This window comes from Canis aureus, chromosome 3 (assembly GCF_053574225.1).
Source record: "Canis aureus isolate CA01 chromosome 3, VMU_Caureus_v.1.0, whole genome shotgun sequence".
Taxonomy (NCBI): Eukaryota; Metazoa; Chordata; class Mammalia; order Carnivora; family Canidae; genus Canis; species Canis aureus.
In genome coordinates, this window is record NC_135613.1 from 48,803,638 (window position 1) to 48,822,822 (window position 19,185).

The 19,185-nt window shown below is 37.3% G+C and overlaps 1 protein-coding gene across 5 annotated transcripts in view; it reads right to left on the reverse strand.

Annotated features, from left to right (window-relative positions):
• Window positions 1-19,185, reverse strand: part of AKAP10 (A-kinase anchoring protein 10) — an 85,565-nt gene that overhangs the window by 10,494 nt on the left and 55,886 nt on the right. For 4 of the 5 annotated variants that reach the window (XM_077892480.1, XM_077892479.1, XM_077892481.1 and 1 more), the window contains 5 exons: window positions 17,960-18,133; window positions 12,704-12,813; window positions 9,853-9,935; window positions 1,364-1,416; window positions 641-736 (listed from right to left, as the gene is read on the reverse strand). In XM_077892480.1, the coding sequence (XP_077748606.1) occupies window positions 641-736; window positions 1,364-1,416; window positions 9,853-9,935; window positions 12,704-12,813; window positions 17,960-18,133 (516 nt within the window). The remainder of the gene's footprint in view (window positions 1-640; window positions 737-1,363; window positions 1,417-9,852; window positions 9,936-12,703; window positions 12,814-17,959; window positions 18,134-19,185) is intronic. The other variant, XM_077892482.1, reaches the window with a different exon arrangement.

Sequence of the window (19,185 nt, forward strand, 5' to 3'; positions counted from 1 at the left end):
AAGCATAAGGTTTCTGAGGACACTACCCAATGTCTTATATGTTACAAGATCAGTCCACACTGGCCAGCAGGGTGTCACCTAGTCCTAAACCCATGTTTCAGTAATTGCTCAACCTACTAATTTCTGATAGTTTTCTTCCCTCCCCATGCAGTTTCACCCAATACATGTATTGATCGTTATTTGGCCAAGGACTTCAAGGGACCTCTTATAAAGAAACAAACTGTGGAGCTTTCTTTCTGTGAAGTTCCTTTTCTGGTACCCTGCTCTAGGACTTCTAGCCACCTTGGATTATCCAAACTTTGATTTATGACTCCTTAATTCAGCAGCACTATGAACTATGTTTGGGTCTCACCTCCCTGGACTTTGGAAACTGCTTTTGGGCAGTGAGTTAGGGATCACATCAATGTTACCCTTCTTTTAAGGATTATAGACCTTTGCTTACTATTGTCCAGGATCTGCAAATAGTAGTTTCACTTAGTTTCTAGTTTTCTAGTGGTCCATAATAAAAGGGTAGTTTTTATAGCAGCTAAACTTTCAAAGGCAGAAGAAGAGTCTCCCTTATGTCTTTTTTATTTTTATATATCTGGAATTGAATTTTTCAGTTTTATATAAGCTAGATCAGAACACAAGTCATCCTTACCTTTGTAGACTTCTCTAAGGGTTGATCATATTGTGCCTGCTGCATAACATCACTGACTATCATTTTAGCAATCTTCCAAGCTAGCTCTTCTTGGGCCTTAAAAAAAAAAAAAAAATTCAAACTGTTGCTAATGGTAATTCATTAGAAAAAAATCAAGACTTACACTATCAGCGCTCTAAACACAAGTGTATATGCATATCATTTCTACTTATCTGGATAAGAAGCACATTCCATATATGAAGGGACTTGGACCACACTGTGGCTACACTAACATGCTGTTCACTCACTGTCTTCTAGGGTCAGCTACATGACTATTTTCATGTTAGATGAGCAAAACAAAAATTTTTCTTTTTCCACTCACATCTCTCAATGTACTTAACTGGTAAAAAAGCAATCCTCTTCTATAAACTTACAGTGAAGCAGCAAACATTTGAGCTTTTTGTTTCTAATGATGCTGCTGATTGATGGAAACTTTAAGGCATGCATATTTTTCAGTGGCCAGAGTCTCTGTACTAAAGATCCCGCACTGCCCCCACGAGGCAATTGTCAGATGTTAAAGAGGGACCACCCTTTCTTGTTACATCCTGGATAAGGGAGCAATGTGCCATGCCCTTTAAACATAGGAACTAAAGAAACAGAAAACTTGAAACCTTATTCAGACAAGGTGCCTATTTCTTTATTCCAAAGAAATAGGAATTTCTTTACACTAAAAGTAGAATTTACCTCATCAGTATTTCCTTGCACCCATTTCTTCATAGCTTGTGAGAACATAGATCCTAGTAAACAAAACCAGAATAGAATGTAGATTTCATGCAGTTTTACATTTAAAAAGTGCTCTTATTCAAAAGCTACCTTCAGAAATGGATATTCTTTTTTATAATCTCATCTAAAAATCTAAAATATTAAGGAATATTACCATTAATCAAAACTGATTATCTCCATTAATAAGTATTTAACTTGCAAACACCATGGTTCAAAAGACTCTTGAGGGATCCCTGGGTGGCGCAGCGGTTTGGCGCCTGCCTTTGGCTCAGGGCGCGATCCTGGAGACCTGGGATCGAGTCCCACATCAGGCTCCCGGTGCATGGAGCCTGCTTCTCCCTCTGCCTGTGTCTCTGCCTCTCTCTCTCTCTCTCTGTGACTACCATAAATTAAAAAATAAATAAATAAACATTTAAAAAAAAAAAAACAAAAAAAACAAAAGACTCTTGAAAGGCTGTTTGAGAGTTCGAGACTTTTCTTCTATTCTCTATTGTCTAGTGTTAGATTTTCAGCAAACATTAAGCGAGCAAAAGAAAACTATGACCAGAATTTAGTCTTAGATAAGAATCTAGTAATACATCAGGAGATATCAATCCACTTACTATATATCCAAACTTTTCATACCAGCTCCTATACAAAAGGGCTTCCAGTAGAGTTATGCTGTTTCACACTCAATCTCTGCTTTGTATAAATTAGCTGGGTAAGAGCAGAGTTTTAAATAGCCATGTTCAGGGGTGCCTAGGTAGCTCAATGGTTGAGCGTCTGCCTTTGGATCAGGGTGTCATTCTGGGGTCCTGGGATCGAATCCCACATCAGGCTCCCCAGAGGGAGCCTGCTTCTCCCTCTGCCTCTTTCTCTGTGTCTCTCATGAATAATAAATAAAATCTGAAAAAGAAAAAAAAAATAGCCAAGCTCCATCCAAGCCATGGCACACCTCAACCTCCTAGGAGATACACAAAAGCCTATCTACTTCTGTACTCAGGTGCTGAGGAATCATCAAGACATAGGCTAACCACTTTTTCCATGAATGAAATACACAGCTTATCCTTCCATTAACATAAATAGGCTCCTGTCCTAACTCTGCTTTAAATCAAATGGTTGGTAGATTACTTCTTAGGCAAGACCCTGATTAATTCAATGACTGGATTAGAACTAAAAATAGCATTTATGAAAGAGACAAAACCTAGATCCTTTCCCTTAAGAATTTTCAATATTAGCTCAGTCTGAATACTGATCTAGTTAAATTTTGTAAGTAGTCAATAGGGGCCACAACATTACACGTTCTGCTTAAAGTTGCAAATGGCCGTTGAACTGCCCAGTGTGCTGCTCTTTCTTCAGGCTTACCCAAAGAGTCACACTGTTGACAGTTTCCTAATTGCTTAACATTCTTTCTTTTTTTTTTTTTTTTAATTTTTATTTATTTATGATAGTCACAGAGAGAGAAAGAGAGAGAGGCAGAGACACAGGCAGAGGGAGAAGCAGGCTCCATGCACCGGGAGCCCGACGTGGGATTCGATCCCGGGTCTCCAGGATCGCGCCCTGGGCCAAAGGCAGGCGCCAAACCGCTGTGCCACCCAGGGATCCCAACATTCTCTCTTTCTGAATAGCCACGTGTTTGACTCCTTTCTGTATGTCCTCTCTCCCCTTTAATATCAAACTTCTTTTTCCTTCAACAATATTTTCTTTGGGTTACCTCATCCCATCCTGTGGTTTTAACTTCCTTCAAAATGCAAATAATCAAAAACTTGTCTTGGGTGTTAAATTCATACTTACAAATTGTCCTAAGTTGTCTCAAACTTAATGTGTTCCAAACTGAGCTCATCTGTTCCTACCTACTCTTTTTCTTATATCCTCTATCCCAGAAATTAATTTAATCCTTTATTAAAAATTTGTATCATAAACTTTCACCCAGAGAACTCAGGTTAGAAAACTCAATCCGGGAACCCTGGGTGGCGCAGTGGTTTAGTGCCTGCCTTTGGCCCAGGGTGCGATCCTGGAGACCCGGGATCGAATCCCATGTCGGGCTCCCGGGGAATGGAGCCTGCTTCTCCCTCTGCCTATGTCTCTGCCTCTCTCTCTCTCTCTCTCTGTGACTATCATAAATTAAAAAAAAAAAATTTTTTTTAGAAAACTCAATCCACCTTCCTCATTTATTCTTTTTTTTTTTTGTAAAGATATTTTTATTTTTTTTTTAAAGATTTTATTTATTTATTCATGAGAGATAGAGAGAGAGAGAGAGAGGTGGAGACCCAGGCAGAGGAAGAAGCAGGCTCTATGCAGGGAGCCCGACGTGGGACTCGATCCCAGGTCTCCAGGATCAGGCCCTGGGCTGACAGCGGCACTAAACTGCTGAGCCACTGGGCTGCCCTCATTTATTCTTTATATGAAATCTGTCACCAAATTCCTCCTTGAATGCAGTCTCTTGAATTCCTCCCTGGAAGTCTTAAAAATCTGACCTTTTTTTTTTAAAAAAAAGATTTTATTTATTCACTCATGACAGACACACACACACAGAGAGGCAGAAGCACAAGCAGAGGGAGAAGCAGGCTCCACACAGGGAGCCTGACGTGGACTCGATGCCAGGTCTCCAGGATCACGTCCTGGGCTGAAGGCAGCACTAAACCACTGGGCCACCCAGGCTGCCCTGACCTTCTTTTTAATTTCTGCTACTACTACCTACCTTCATGTCCTCTTCTTCTATCTACATTATTAGCTATTCCTACTACTTGACTGGTTTCTCTGATACCAATTCATTCCTGTATCACTGCCAGAAAAATGCATCTAGTTGGTACTCTGCTTAGATCACTAATGATGGGGCACCTGGCTGGCTCAGTCAGTGGAATGTGTGACTCTTAATCTCGGGGTTGTAAGCTCGAGCCCCATGTTAGGTAAAGAGATTACTTAAAAATAAAATCTAAGGGCACCTGGGTGGCTCAGTCAGTTAAGCATTCTGCCTTCAGCTCAGGTCACCATCCCAGGATCCTGGGAACAAGCCCCTTGTGGGCTCTCCCTGCTCAGCAGTAGCCTGCTTATCCCTCTCTCTGCCCCTCTCCCCTTCTTGTGTTCTCTCTCACTCATGATCTCACTTGCACGTTCTGTCTCAAATAAATAAATAATCTTAAAAAAAAAAAATCCCTGATGCTTACATGACAGGAACCCAGGCTTCTTAATATGAAATGCAAGGGCTTTCCCATGTAAGTACAGTTTCATCAACCACTGCATCTAGGCACTAGGGACTGTCACTACAGGGACCACATGCTCACATCTTTTACAATTCCTTGTTATACTTTCTCCTAGATGATTTGAATGCAACTTTTTTTTTTTTAAAGATTTATTTATTTTAGAGAGAGAACATGTGCACATGCATAAGACCGGGGGTGAGGTGTGGGGGGTGAGTGAGAGAGAATCTCTAGCAGACTCCCTACTGAGCATGGAGCCCAACTCAGGGCTTGATCTCACAATCCTGAGATCATGACCTGAGCCAAAATCAAGAATCAGATGCTTAAACAACTGAGCCACCCAAGCACCTGTGAATGTCACTTTTAAAGTTACTTTTCTTGCCCTGAAAGCAAAGTTCTCATACTCTCAGAAGCCTCTGATATACCCTTCTCAAAACTCAACTCTTTCCTCTATGCTGTATCAGTATTTCAAAACCCAAATTGAAACTATAGATTAGTAAATGATGAACATTCTTGCAGCTACCCTCAGCAGGGAAGGTGAGAAAGTAGAGCTGAATTGTCACAATGGTGTCTGAGCCAAAGTCCTGAGAGTGTTATTCATCTGCTGTGTGATCCTCTAACAAGTTAAAATTTCTCGGATCCTCAACTACTTCATTTGTAGAATAAGGAGGTAATATCCACAGAGGTTACTAGAAATCTCCATTATTTGGGATCTGAGAAGGCTTCGGGGTTCTGTGAGTATCCTCAGAAGAATAAAGTAATCTGGATAAAAAATCTTAGTGTCTGTGTCAGTCTAAAAAACAATACTTTTCTTAAATATCCACAATCTTACCATCTATATATAATCTCTGCAGAAATTCCTCTAGATAAATTAATTAAATCAACAAATATTTAATGAACGCTTATCATGTGGCAGGCATAATTTTAGAATCAGGGAATATAGTGCCAAATAAGATAGATAAAATCCCTGCTCTCAGAGATGTGATATTATACTCATGGAAGAGAAACAGACTATAAACAAGTATGTGAATAAATCAGTAAGATAATATCAGACAGTAATAAAAAAAATGGTATGTTAGAGGTACAGATGAGCTGAGATCATGTAGGCTAGGAAGTCCTCTCTGAAGAGAGAATAGTTGTGGGGCACCCGGGTGGCTCAGTTGGTTAAGCGTCCTCCTTCAGCTCAGGTCATGATCTCAGGGTCCTAGGACTGAGCCCCATGTCAGGCTCCTTGCTCAGTGCAGGGTCTTCCTGTATCCCTCTTCCTTTGCCCTTCCCCACTGCTCCTGCATGCTGTCTCTCTCTCTCAAATAAATAAATAAATAAGATCTTAAAAAAATATTTTCTCTTTTGATGAGAGACTACTTGCCATGAGAAGGAGCACATGAAAGCCATGGCAGGGAGAACAGCAAGTGGAAAGGCCCTAACAGAGAAGGGACCTCAAAAAAAAGAATAAAGGAGATTCTAATTAGAGTCTAGTCCATGAAGCAGAGAGTGGTTCAAGACAAAGTTGTAGAGGCAGGGAACATTCCTAGGTCACAGCAGAGAGGTGATCCAAAGCTATGGGAAAAGAGATAGGCAGGTAATTAAGCAATAAAGCACATAGGGTAAGAAAATTCAAAAGGTAGAGGAAAAGTAAAAGGCATCTCCCTCTTCTCATCCTTAAACTATATGATCTGCTTTGTGTATCTTTCCAGGAAATGTATATGTATATTCTTCTAAAAACAACATACATAGATCACTTATGATATATTCTAACCAAAAGGTATAACTCACATCAAGACTTTAGGTAACAACTCCCAGTTTACAAGAAACACAGTGAGAAAGGAACAAGCTGAACAGTACAACCAGGAAAATCCAGAAGGTTGGGCATGTTATAGAATAATGACCCTGACAGGCTTACCAAGGCAGGGTCATAAAAGAGGGATGAAGTTAGATTAAAATAAACTCTGAGTATTAAAACTTCTTAGTATCCTTAATAGATAGCGTCATCTCTGAGTAATGAATAAAATTTGCTAACTCCTACATTAGGTCATTTACTTCCCACAAAAATATGTGATTTAAAGACGTGTGGGGCAGCCCCGGTGGCACAGTGGTTTGGTGCCGCCTGCAGCCGGGGGTGTGATCCTGGAGTCCTGGGATCGAGTCCCACGTTGGGCTCCCTGCATGGAGCCTGCTTCTCCCTCTGTCTCTCTCTGTCTATAAATAAATAAATAAAATCTTAAAAAAAAAAAAAAAAAAAAAAAGACGTGTGGACAGCTAAAGGAAGCACTGGGATATACGGATGCATTTACTCAAACTGCAGAAACTACTATTACTTTATATAAGCATGTCTCGATTACATTAATAATCCAAGTAACTTGATGGATGAGTTTGCTGGTAGATATATAATCCTGTTGCCTCTACCTTCAAACACAACCCAAGTCTGACCATTCCTCCATTATCTAATTCACAACCATTATTATCATTCTTTACTGAGACCATGGCAAGAATGCTGTTTCCTTGCTTCTCCTCTTAAATCCCTACATCTTATTTTCCAAAGGGTCACCAAAGCCACACCTTTAAAACATTAATCACATTATGCTACTCCCTTGTTCCAACTTCCAACACTTTCAACTTCCTATCATGGTCTGTGATAACTCCTCCCACCTTACTTGCCTTCTACCATGCATCCCTTTGCTCACTCCTCTTCAGTCACACTGGTCTTGCTGTGGCTTGATCATGCTGGGCTCTTAAGCTTCAGGGATCGTTCCTGTTCCTTCTGCCAAGAATGCTCTTCCTGCAGATACGCCAGGGCTCACTCCCCCATTTTGCTCAGGTCTCTACTCAAAATGCTACTTTCTCAGTGAGACCTTTCCTGACAACCACTTTTTAAAAATTTTTTCATATATAAGTAGGCTTGATACCCAGCATGGAGCCCAACACGAGGCTTGAACTCACAACCTTGAGATCGAGACCTGGCTGAGATCAAGAGTCAGATGCTTAATTGACTGAGTCAACCAGGTGTTCCTCCTGAAAACCACTTTTATTTTTGTCTTTTAAAGATTTTGTGTATTTATTTATTTTAGGGGGAGAGAGAAAGAGAGAGAGAGTGCGAGTGCAAGAGTGTGAGCAGGGAGGGGGTGGGGGAGAGGGAAAGGGAGAGAATCCTAACAGATTCCACGTTGAGTACAGAGCCCAATGTGGGGTTTGATCTTGAGATCATGACCTGAGCCAAAATCAAGAGTCAGATGCTAACCAAATGAGCCACCCAGGCACCCCTCACAACCACTTTAAGATAGAACTCTCCACTATTCTTATGTTTATATATATATAAACATATACATACACACACACACACACACACACACACACACACACACACAATATTTATCTGTTTACTGTCTCTTCCACAATACTGTGAGCTCCACAAGGGCTGGAAATTTCATTTTCTTCTCAGAATCTAGAACTGCAGATGCAAAGAGCAGGCACTCATATTTTAGAATGAATAAATGAAAAATATGAAGAGATTAAATAAACAAAATGAGCAAAGATAGTGTTTGGAAAAAAAGTTTTTTATGTAGCTACTAACTACATATCTTGACTCCTGTATTAAAAAAAAAAAAAAATCCTGCAAGCACTCAATATCTATACTTTAGTAGTAGCACTTCTTCATGAAATATCAGAGAAGACAGACCAGCTTTTTAAAAAAATTAATGAGTGCAGAGATTCTCTTAATACTGGAGATGCCATTATCCTCACTGACAGAAGCTACCTGAGGACAACGTGGAGCCCTTCTTGGCCAATACCCTACAAAGGCTGTTTAGTACTTTTGCTCCAAGGCTACTAGTAACCTCTTCCTTGTATTCATGTTTCACCCAATAAAAGACACTACTAGACTCTAAGCTTAATGACAGGATCTCTATCTTCTAACCAGCCCAGTGAGTATGAGTACACAGAGGCACTAAAAACCTATTACTAAATGTTCTTTCAGTCTGTAAACTTTTCCCGATCATGTTCTTCAGACTTCTTTGGCAATATAAGGTGAAATAGGTAACAGGTCCCTTTTTGGTCTAAATTATTTCAACAATTGCTGCATCTTTAGCTTATTCTGTCAATGTATATCTGACCCAAAAGTAGGCTACTCATCAACATAAAGTGGTGTGATTCACTACTCGAACAGTTGCATTAAAAAATAAACATAATATGGGGCACCTGGCTAGCTCAGTCAGTAGAGGAGCATGCGACTCTTATTCTTAGGGTCATGATTTTAAGCCCAGGTAGAGTTTACTTTAAAAAATTTTTTAAATACACATAACAGGAATGGAGTCCTATTAAATCCAATAAAGATTAACAATACCTCTTAATTTAAACACACTTACCAAGATGGAGCATTTTCTTTTTTAAAAAGTGTTTTTTAAAGGTTTTATTTATTTGAGAGAGAGCAAGAGAGAGAGCGAGAGAGAGAGAGCAAGCGATCACACAAGTAGAGGGAGAGGGAGAAGCATACTCCCCACTGAGCAGGGAACCCAACATGGGGTGATCTGATCCCAGGACCCTGGGATCATGACCTGAGTGGAAGGCAGACACTTAACTGAGCCACCCAGGCACCCCTCGAACATTTTCTTCTTAAAAAAGTTAGTATCTTTTACTCAAGACAATAGTGTCAATCCAATCACACTGAAAAATTTCTAGATCATAAGTGAATGGATCCACATTGGTTTCCAATTTTAGTATATGAGCTGCCGAAGCGAGCACTCCACATTGGTTTCCAAAAATCTTCCTGTGTCGACCAATTGTTTGGAAGCTGAAATCAGTCACAAATAATGTTCTTGTCAAAAAAGATTTCTGTGTTTAACTCTTACAGTTGAGTGAGCACTCTCCTGCTGGTTAAACAAAGGATTTGAATTTCAATCTACTAATATTTTTCACAAATATTTCATAATAACTTTCAATAAATTAGAGGAAATTTAACGAACTAAAGGGGCTCAAAATAAACATTAAGTCCAAGCTGGACTGGGTATTCACCATTTTAAATAAAAAGGTCATCCTTACATAAAGATGTGCTTTCTATAATGGTAATGCAACTTCACAAACTTTCATTCAGAAAGACTGCACAGAGATGCAACTACACACAGCCTTTGGAATCAGTTGTGATAGAAACATAAGGTGAGAGGTAAAGCAGTTATTTCATAAAATAAACTGTTTAAATCTTAAGTGACCCTTCATTTACAGTCAATGACTAACATAAGTGAAGGCCTTATGCAGAGTATAAAATTTTACACCACAAACCTTTTGATTTCTTTACATCAGGTTCAGGCTCAGATTCTCGGATGAACTGCCCCAAGTCACTTACTCTTCCAAATGTCATCTTCCTAAATAAGTACAAAAAGTAGAACATGATTTCTAACAAACAATTTTAAATTAAGAAAAGAAAAATTCCATTCTTAAGCATCTTATCTAAATCCAGAAAGCTAAAAATACAATTTATAGCTAGCTCATGTTATTCAGAGCAAAGCTTATTTCAAATAGAAAGTCCCCCAATGAAAACAAAATCTTTAATTCAATGTAATTTCATTCAAAATCCCAAAAAAGGTTTATGAAACATGATGGATAAAGACATATCTCACAATTCTAAAATTTATACACAAAAGAGAAAAAGTATAAGAACAGCCAAGATAGGTTTGTAAAAGAGATAAAAAGGTAGGAACTTGCCCTGGATCAAAATATGTATTATAAAGCTGGAGTAATTATATGTGATAATTACATTTGCTATAAAGCTATAATAATATAAAACAAAGTTAAAAGGCAAAGAACACAGTAAAAGATCTTAAGAGACATTACTAATTAATAATATTAAAAAAATACAGAATCCTACCAAGTCACTAAGAAATCATCCAACAGAAAAACGTAAAAAGGAGACAAACAGTCAATTCATAGAAGAAAAAACTGAATAAAATGCCAAAAGAAACTTAATCTCATGAGTAGTAGTCCAGATTGGTAAAAACAAACAAACAAACAAACAAACATGTAATGTTACTTACTATCAATATAAAGATGTGGAGAAAATTAGTATCTATATTAATGAGGGATAAGAATGCATAATATATAGATACTTTTAAAGGTAAGTTGGTAAGATCTATTAAAATTTAAAATCTGCTTCTTGGTACAAGAAGTATATAAAAGGAAATCTTTTGCTATACTGTTTATAATAGTGAAGAATTGCAAACAACTTAAATACTCATCAATACCAAAAGGGCTAAATAGTGGCCACGGTTATGAGCTATAATTAGTATTATACAGGGAATGCTACAACATGGTTAAAATGAGGTAAATCAGTATAGACTAGCAAAGAAAAATCTCCAAAACTCACTGCAAAGAAAAGCACAAGATACTGAATACAGTGTGATATCAATTACATAAAAATAAGCAAACAAAAATACATACTATATCAGTGATTATCCTGAGTAGGAAAGGGAAAGAATGAGCATTGATGTGTGACCAAAGGGGACATTAGCCTTATCTATCAATTTTTATAAGAGATTAATGTATTTGTAATTAAAAGTAGGTTAAAAAAAAAACACAACTCTGTATGCCCATATATTATTTCACCTCGGGCACAGTGGGTCTTATTTTAGGGCTATTGCTCCTAGTAGGCCATCATTTCACATGTGGTTGCAATACACTGATAGATACAATTTTGTCTGCCTTGAGAAAAATTTCAGGAAGATGCCAAAACAAACATTGAGAACTATCTTTAAAGATGAAGAAAAGTCATTATTTCTCTACTTCTGACCCATTTTACACATTATTTGTTAAAATATATTTAATTTACACACACAAAGAACTTACAGAAGTAAACGATCTTGGAACTGACAGATTGTCTTAAGTTAGGTTTTAAGTAAATGAACCAACCATCCCCTAATAAATATAATCTTTGTAATTAAATAATTTATGCTTATTGTCCACCATTTCCTAAAAGAAAAGATAAAGATTACAAATTACAACACTGACTCAGCTGAAGTGGCTTCCTAAAGGCAGTGTGGTCAAACAGCCCTTTATTTATACCTGAGTACTTTTCAGGATTCCTTGGTCTCCCAAAGTATCACTGCTACTTTCTGATAAAATCAATTAGCTAAACATGTTGAAATCACTTTTTTATGGTGTTATCAGGACTGGGGTTGGGGTTGGGTACGGTAATCAAGAAGTTACACAGGTTTATAGGTTCATCAGCCATCTTTAGGGAAGAGGAAGTGATTTTATGATTTGATCTGTGGTAAAGGTTGGCAAGTGGCATATGCTATGAACTGACTGATGTCTTTTTGTAATAGGATAAACCCAATTCTTAAATATAGAGAAATAACTTTATTCCATTTTCAAGTATTAGTTATATAGTCCATAAAAAATGGTGCTGGCATCTTTGTACTTTTAGTTTTGCTTTTAAAGATAGAGACTTTGAAATAGCTAACATATGAACCAAATGACATATGCAAGAGATACAACCTACAACATATATAAACATGACATAACTCAGCCTTGTACAGTGTGGTGGACTGATGATGGTAATGGTATTTATGGAGTGTTTACTAGATACCTGGAAAGGTTTGGAATGCTTTTTATGTACCTCATTTAATCCCCTAAGTAACCCAATGAAGTAGTAATACCATCTTCATTTTGGAGATTAAAAAACAGACACAGAGGTTGAGTAGTTTGCTAATAAGTGGTTGAGACAAGATTAAAACCCAAAAGTCACTCCTGAGCTTCCACTCTTAATTGTGGTCTACTGGATATGATATATAGTAGTGCTGGGTATATAACAGTAGATTAAAAACATGTTTTTTTTTTAAAAAAAAAAACATGTTTTAAATTTTAAATTAAAAAATATAAGATGCAGGTTGCCTGGGTGGCTCAGATGGTTGGGCATCTGCTTTTGGTTCAGATCATGATCCCAGGGTCCTGGGACTGAGCCCCACATTGGGCTCCCTGCTCAGCGAGGAGTCTGTTGCTCCCTCTCCGTCTGTTCCTCTCCCTGCTTGTGCACGCGCTCTCGCTCAAATGAATAAGAATCTTAAAAATAAGTAAATAAATAAAAGATGCAAAATTCAGCAGACCTGTAAAAATCCTAGACGTTAGTTAAGCTTACCCTGCATACGTCCGCTGATACAAAGATTCTGGATCCAGACTTGCAGCATCCACAATTATCGCTTCATCAAAATTTTTCAGAATTTTAACACTGGCTTTTTTCATACTGGACTACAACAGAAATTGTAAAATTAATAGTCTGTTATTTGGGAATCAAAAAGTCCTGGGTTTGGAAAATGACAGATTTGTACAAAATCTTCAGTATTTGAAATATACGTAATTCTCATTCAACCCTATCATTACAGAGATGCTGAACAGCAATGATTCTAAAATGTAACCTCAAAATATAACCATGGGAGGAAAGCACAGTATTACAATATACAATATATGCATTTAATGCCATATGTTTGTTTTCTTAATGATCTAAGTTCCAACAAATGTGGTATCCTCAAAGGCATTACATTCCCAAATGTGCAAGACTGCCATCCACCCAGGCATATACAGCTTAGCTAACTTTTATAGAGTCACATGAGGCCATGTGACAAAAGAGAAAGTAAAGAAAACTTTCTAAAATGACAAGCTAGATGAGCGTAGTAAGTTCCCCTCTAGCATGTCATCTCCCACTCCTCATCCCACAAAAAAAGCAAGTCAGAATTGATATTTCTACGAAATACCAGAGCCATGGGTTTTCCCAGATACTCTACTTCTAAAAATTCAATTACAGACAGATGCAGTTCCACAAAATGACTAATATATAAGATTATTATTCACTGTAGCATTGTTTAAAATAACAAAAGATGAGAACATGCTTAATGTCCATGATAAGGTATAGGTTAAATTAATAAAATAAAAATTGGACGCTTATAGAACACACTCTCATCTACAGTGTGTGTGTGGGGGTCTCTTTACGTGCCAACGGTAAATAATTAAAAAGAAAGAGGCACCAGCATAAAGAAGGTAGAATAGTTCTTTGAGGCTACTGTTAACTGAGATACCAAACCAGACATCACAAGAAAAGAAAACTAAAGATCAATATTTCTTCTAAGTATAGATGCAAAATCCTAACAAAACATTAGCAAACAAACCCAGCAACATATAAAAATAATTATATACCATGATCAGGTGAGATTTATCCCAGAAATGAAAGGTTGGTTTAACATCTGATAATCGATTAAAGTACTACACCATATCAACTGAGTAAAAACCAAAACCCACATGACCATCTCAATCGATACAGAAAATTTTTGACAAAATCCAACACCATTTCATGATAAAAAAAAAAAAATTAGAAATAGTGGGAAATAGCTTGATAAAAAGCATTTATGAAAAATCCATCCATACCTAACATATTAAAAGATGAAAAACTCAGGGGACGCCTGGGTGGCTCAGTGCTTGAGCATCTGCCTCAGGGTGTGACCCCGGGTCTGGGGATCGAGACCCACACACTGAACCCCCTGTGAGGAGCCTGCTTCTCCCTCTGCCTGTGTCTCTGCCCTCTCTCTCTGCGTCTCTCATGAATAAATAAATAATTGTAAAACAAAATACAACAAAACAAAACTGAAAGCTTTCTTCATGAGGTCAGGAATAAAACAAAGATGCTCACTTTCACCACTTCCATTCAACACCATACTGCAAGTTTTAGCCCAAGCTATCAGGCAACACAAAGAAATAAAAGGCATTCAAAGTGGACAGGAAGAAGAAAACTATTTCTATTAGCAGATGACATGATCTTATATATAGAAAATCCTAAAGAATCCACAAGAAAACTATTAGAGTTAACAAATGAATTTAGTAAAAGCTGAAGTACAAGATCAACACAAAGTTGTACTTCTATGCATTACCAATGAAGAATAAGAATATGAAATTAAGAAAATAATTCTATTTATAATAGCATCAAGAAGAATGAAATACTCAGGAAAAAATGACCCTGAGTAGGTATAAGACTTGTACACTGAAACCTACAAAACAACAATGAAAGAAATTAAAGATAGCTTAAATAAATGGGATAACATCCCATTGTTCATGGACTGAAAGATGACTTAATATTGTCAAAATGGCAATATATCCCAAGGAATCTACAGATACAACGTAAATTCAATCCTAAAATTTGTATGCAATTTCAAGGGACCCAGAATAGCCAAAATAATCTTACAACTGAAAAAAAGCTGGAGGACACACAGCTCCTGATATTCAAATTTACAAAGCTGCAGTAACTTTCTCTATAAATGGTTTGGGACAACTAGATATTCACATGCAAAAAAAAAAAAGTTGGACCTTAGTTCAAACAACATGCAAACTAATTCAAAATGGATCAAAGGCCTAAAACTCAGAAGAACACACAGGTGGGCATGGGGAGTGATTGTTAATGTTCCATTTGCGAGGTTTCCATTTGGGATGATGAAAAAGTCTGGAACCAGACAGTGGTAATGGTTGCACTACACTGTGAATATACTAAATGTCACTGAATTAGAGACTTTATAACAGTTAACTTTATGTTAGGTGAATTTTTCTTTAATTAAAAAAAACTATATCCACTTACAATGAAAATACGAGCACAAGAAAAAAATTCCATTTATAATAGCACCAAAAAGAATAAAATATTTATCTATTTATCTCTTTTTAAAAATAAAATACTTAGAATAAATTGAAGAAATACAAAACGGACACTTGAAAACCACAAAATGCTACTGGAAGAAATTAAAGATCTGAATAAAATTAAAGGCATCCTATGTTCATGGGTCAGAATATTTAATACCGTTAAGATGGCAATATATCCCAATCTGATTTAGGGAGTCAATGCACTCTGTATCAGAATCCTGGCTGGTGTCTTCAGAGAAGCTGACAAACTGATCTTTAAATGCATCTGAAAACTCAAGAGACCTCAAAAAGTCAAAACAATCTTAAAAAAGAACTAAGTTGGAAGACTCCTGCTTCCTTCTTGACTTCAACACTTGTTACCCAAGCAGGAGTAATTAAGACAGAGTTAAACAGTTATCATTTGACCTAACAATTCTACTTCTAGATATATACACAAGAGAAATGAAAATCTATATCCACACAAAAACTTGTACAGGAGCATTATTCGTAATAGCCAAAAGAGAGAATCAACCCAAATGTCCCTCAACTGATGCATAAACAAGATGTGATATGTTTGTACAATGGAATACTTGGCCATAAAAAGGAATAAAGTTCTGGGGAGCCTGGGTGGCTCAGTCGGTTGGGCAACTGACTCTTGATTTTGGCTCAAGTCATGATCTCAGGGTCCTAGATCAGGCCCTGCTTTGGGCTCCCTGCTCAGGGGGAGTCTGCTTCTCCCTCTCTCTCTCTCTGTCCCTCCCCCTGGCTCATGCTCTCTCTCTCTCTCTCTCAAATGAAAGATCTTTTAAAAAACCAACAACAAAAAACAACAAAAAAAGGAATAAAGTTCTGATATATGCTAAACATGGATGAACCTTGAAAACAGTATGCTAAGTGAAAGAAGCCTGTCGCAAAAGACCACACATCGTATGGTTCCAATTATATGAAATGTTCAGAATAGGCAAGTCTATAGAGACAGTAAGATTAGCAGCCGCCTAGGGCTGGAGGAATGGTGGATTTGGAGGGTATTAGTTAAAGGACACAGTTTCTTCCTTAGGTAAAAAACTTTTTAAATTGGCTGTGGTAACAGTTAAGCAACTCTATGAATGTACTAAAACCACTGAATTATGTAACATAAATGGGTGAACTGTATGGTATGTGAATTAGATCTTAATAAAGGTGTACTAAAAAAGAAAGGGAAAAGCATATTCAGAATGATTTCAATTATATAACTCAACAGGTAACATTAAACCATCAAAAGTCAGGATGGTAGCTATCTTGGCAGGAGGACAGTGACTATTAGAGGGCAAAGAGAGTTCAGGATATACTGGTAATATAATATTTCTTTTTTTTTTATTTTTATTTATTTATGATAGTCACACAGAGAGAGAGAGAGAGAGAGGCAGAGACACAGGCAGAGGGAGAAGCAGGCTCCATGCACCGGGAGCCTGACGTGGGATTCGATCCCGGGTCTCCAGGATCGCGCCCTGGGCCAAAGGCATGTGCTAAACCGCTGTGCCACCCAGGGATCCCAATATAATATTTCTTGATCTGGATGCTGGATATACAGGTTAAGTCTGTTTATGAAAATTCTTCAAGCTATATATAGTTATGTTATATAGAGTTTTCTGTATATTATACTTCAACCAAAAATGTAAAACTGTATTTATGGTTAGCATCTAGACCTTTTGAGTGCTTAAAAAACAACAAAACGTTCTAGCCTATATCAAAAAACAAAAGTCAACCACATTCAGCAGGTCACCTCCTATCTAATCTAAATAGGAGGAAAATGTACGGAGTCTTGTTGATGATAATAAATAGTACTGTCTTATAAATTAAGAAAATTTATAAGGCTCCGTGTCAAAAAAACTCAAGTATTATTTATTTACATGTCAACAGTGTGATGGGAAAATAATTATGCTACATTATGGGGAAGAACACTAGACAGGGATTATGTTCTGGCTCTACATTTACTGTGTGACTTTAATAAAATTAGTTAACTTCTTAATACTTCCTCAGATCTCTTCTCTTGGGGACATTTCACTCAGTTTTGGGGAGCATCAGATAAGGTTTGATACATGAAAGCACTCCAAAAAGACACAAAAGATTAAGGAAATGTACAATGGCACTACAGTTCAAAATGAAACCAAAAGCTCTTTGATTTAATACAATATTAAGAAAGAATTATTAAGAATTATTCTAGGGGTGCCTGGGTGGTACAGCTGGTTAAGTACCTGCCTCTTGGTTTCGGCTCAGGTTGTGATCTCAGGAAAGTAAGATCCAGTATGCTCCACTCTGTGTGGAGTCTGCTTGGGGTTCTCTCTCCCTCAGCCTATCCTTCCCACTTGTGCTCATGCTCTAAGAAATAAATAAATAAATCCTTAAAAAAGCAGAGGGGGAATTATTCTATAAAGCTCCCAAATGTAGTTACTAAAATTTCTCAAATAATTACACAAAGAGCTCTTCAGAGGCTATAAATGCATGTCATATAACTTGATTATTGAAAGCACAGCTGGAGTGTCAAGCAGAATAATGGCCTGAATGAAACAGCACAATACCTTACAATATACTATTATATCATCACAGATATTTTGATTAAAGCATATAGTAAGTAGGCCAAATTTATTTTCTTTGTTTCTTCTCCTACAATGAAAACTTCCAAACAGAATCTGTTACTGATACTTGAAGGAAAGGATCTGTAGACCTTTCTCCTGCATGGCAGAGGCTAACTGGTCGATACCTGAGAGGCCGAGATGTCGGAACCACCTGGGTGAGAATCATCAGGAGGGCCAGCAGAGCCATGAGCAATCAGTGAAACATTTCCCCCCAGAAATTCATCTCCTCGAACCGAATGGATGAGGTCATTCAAATACTTATAATAAAGATTGCTGGACAAGAAGCCAGGCAAAAAGACCTGAAAGAGAGGACAAGCATTATTTTATTTTATTTTTTTGACAAGCATTATTTTAAAGTTGAAATCAAATACAACTAAAACTTCATTTGAAAACAGAATTTTACCCACAATTCTATCAGCTAGCACAAATTATTTTACTTTTCCTTGTTACACTCCAAGTATTAACTTCTTGTGTAGTTTATATTGTCACTAAAATTAGGAGTACAGGGGATCCCTGGGTGGCTCAGCGGTTTAGTGCCAGCCTTCAGCCCAGGGCGTGATCCTGGAGTCCTGGAATCGAGCCCCGCATCGAGCTCGCTGCATGGAGCCTGCTTCTCCCTCTGCCTGTGTCTCTGCCTCTCTCTCTCTCTCTCTCTCTCTCTCTCATGAATAAATAAATAAAATCTTTAAAGAAAAATAAAATTATGAGTACAATTTATAGCTTTATCCCCCCCCCCCCAAAAAATGCTTGCCATAAAGCTATTACATAGACTTGGAGAGATCAGAGTTCTTAGAGACCAGAAAATATGCAGGGAGTGAATCTAATCTCAAACTAGATTTCTGATTATAAATATTGAAGTCTTTGTATATAAATTTATTTTTTTTACCTTTGAAATGATTTCCTTAGGATAAATTATGAGGTGTGATCATGCAGTTAAACAGCATCAATGTTTTAAAAGCTTTGACAGATATGGCCACTTTACCCTTCAGAAGGATGCTGTCAATTTGTATCATTGGCAATATATCAAGGTATCTGTTTTGACATAGGCTTTCCAACAATGGATTGTGTTTTTTCAAATTATTGTTAAATTAGTATCTAATGATATATGGGTGTTTTTATTTACATTTAAAAATTATTAATGATGCTAAGTTCCCATGTTTATTACTGGCATTTCCTATTAGCAACTTTTCCTTCATAGCAGTTAGCACATGATTATAAATAGTCTATGTTTAACATGTGCCTTCTTTACAGACAAGAGCTACAGGAGGGCAGAAACCATGTTTCTTCTGTTTACCACTGAAATACTAATACCTAGCACAGAAATTTTCAAAGTATTGATGAACAAATCATT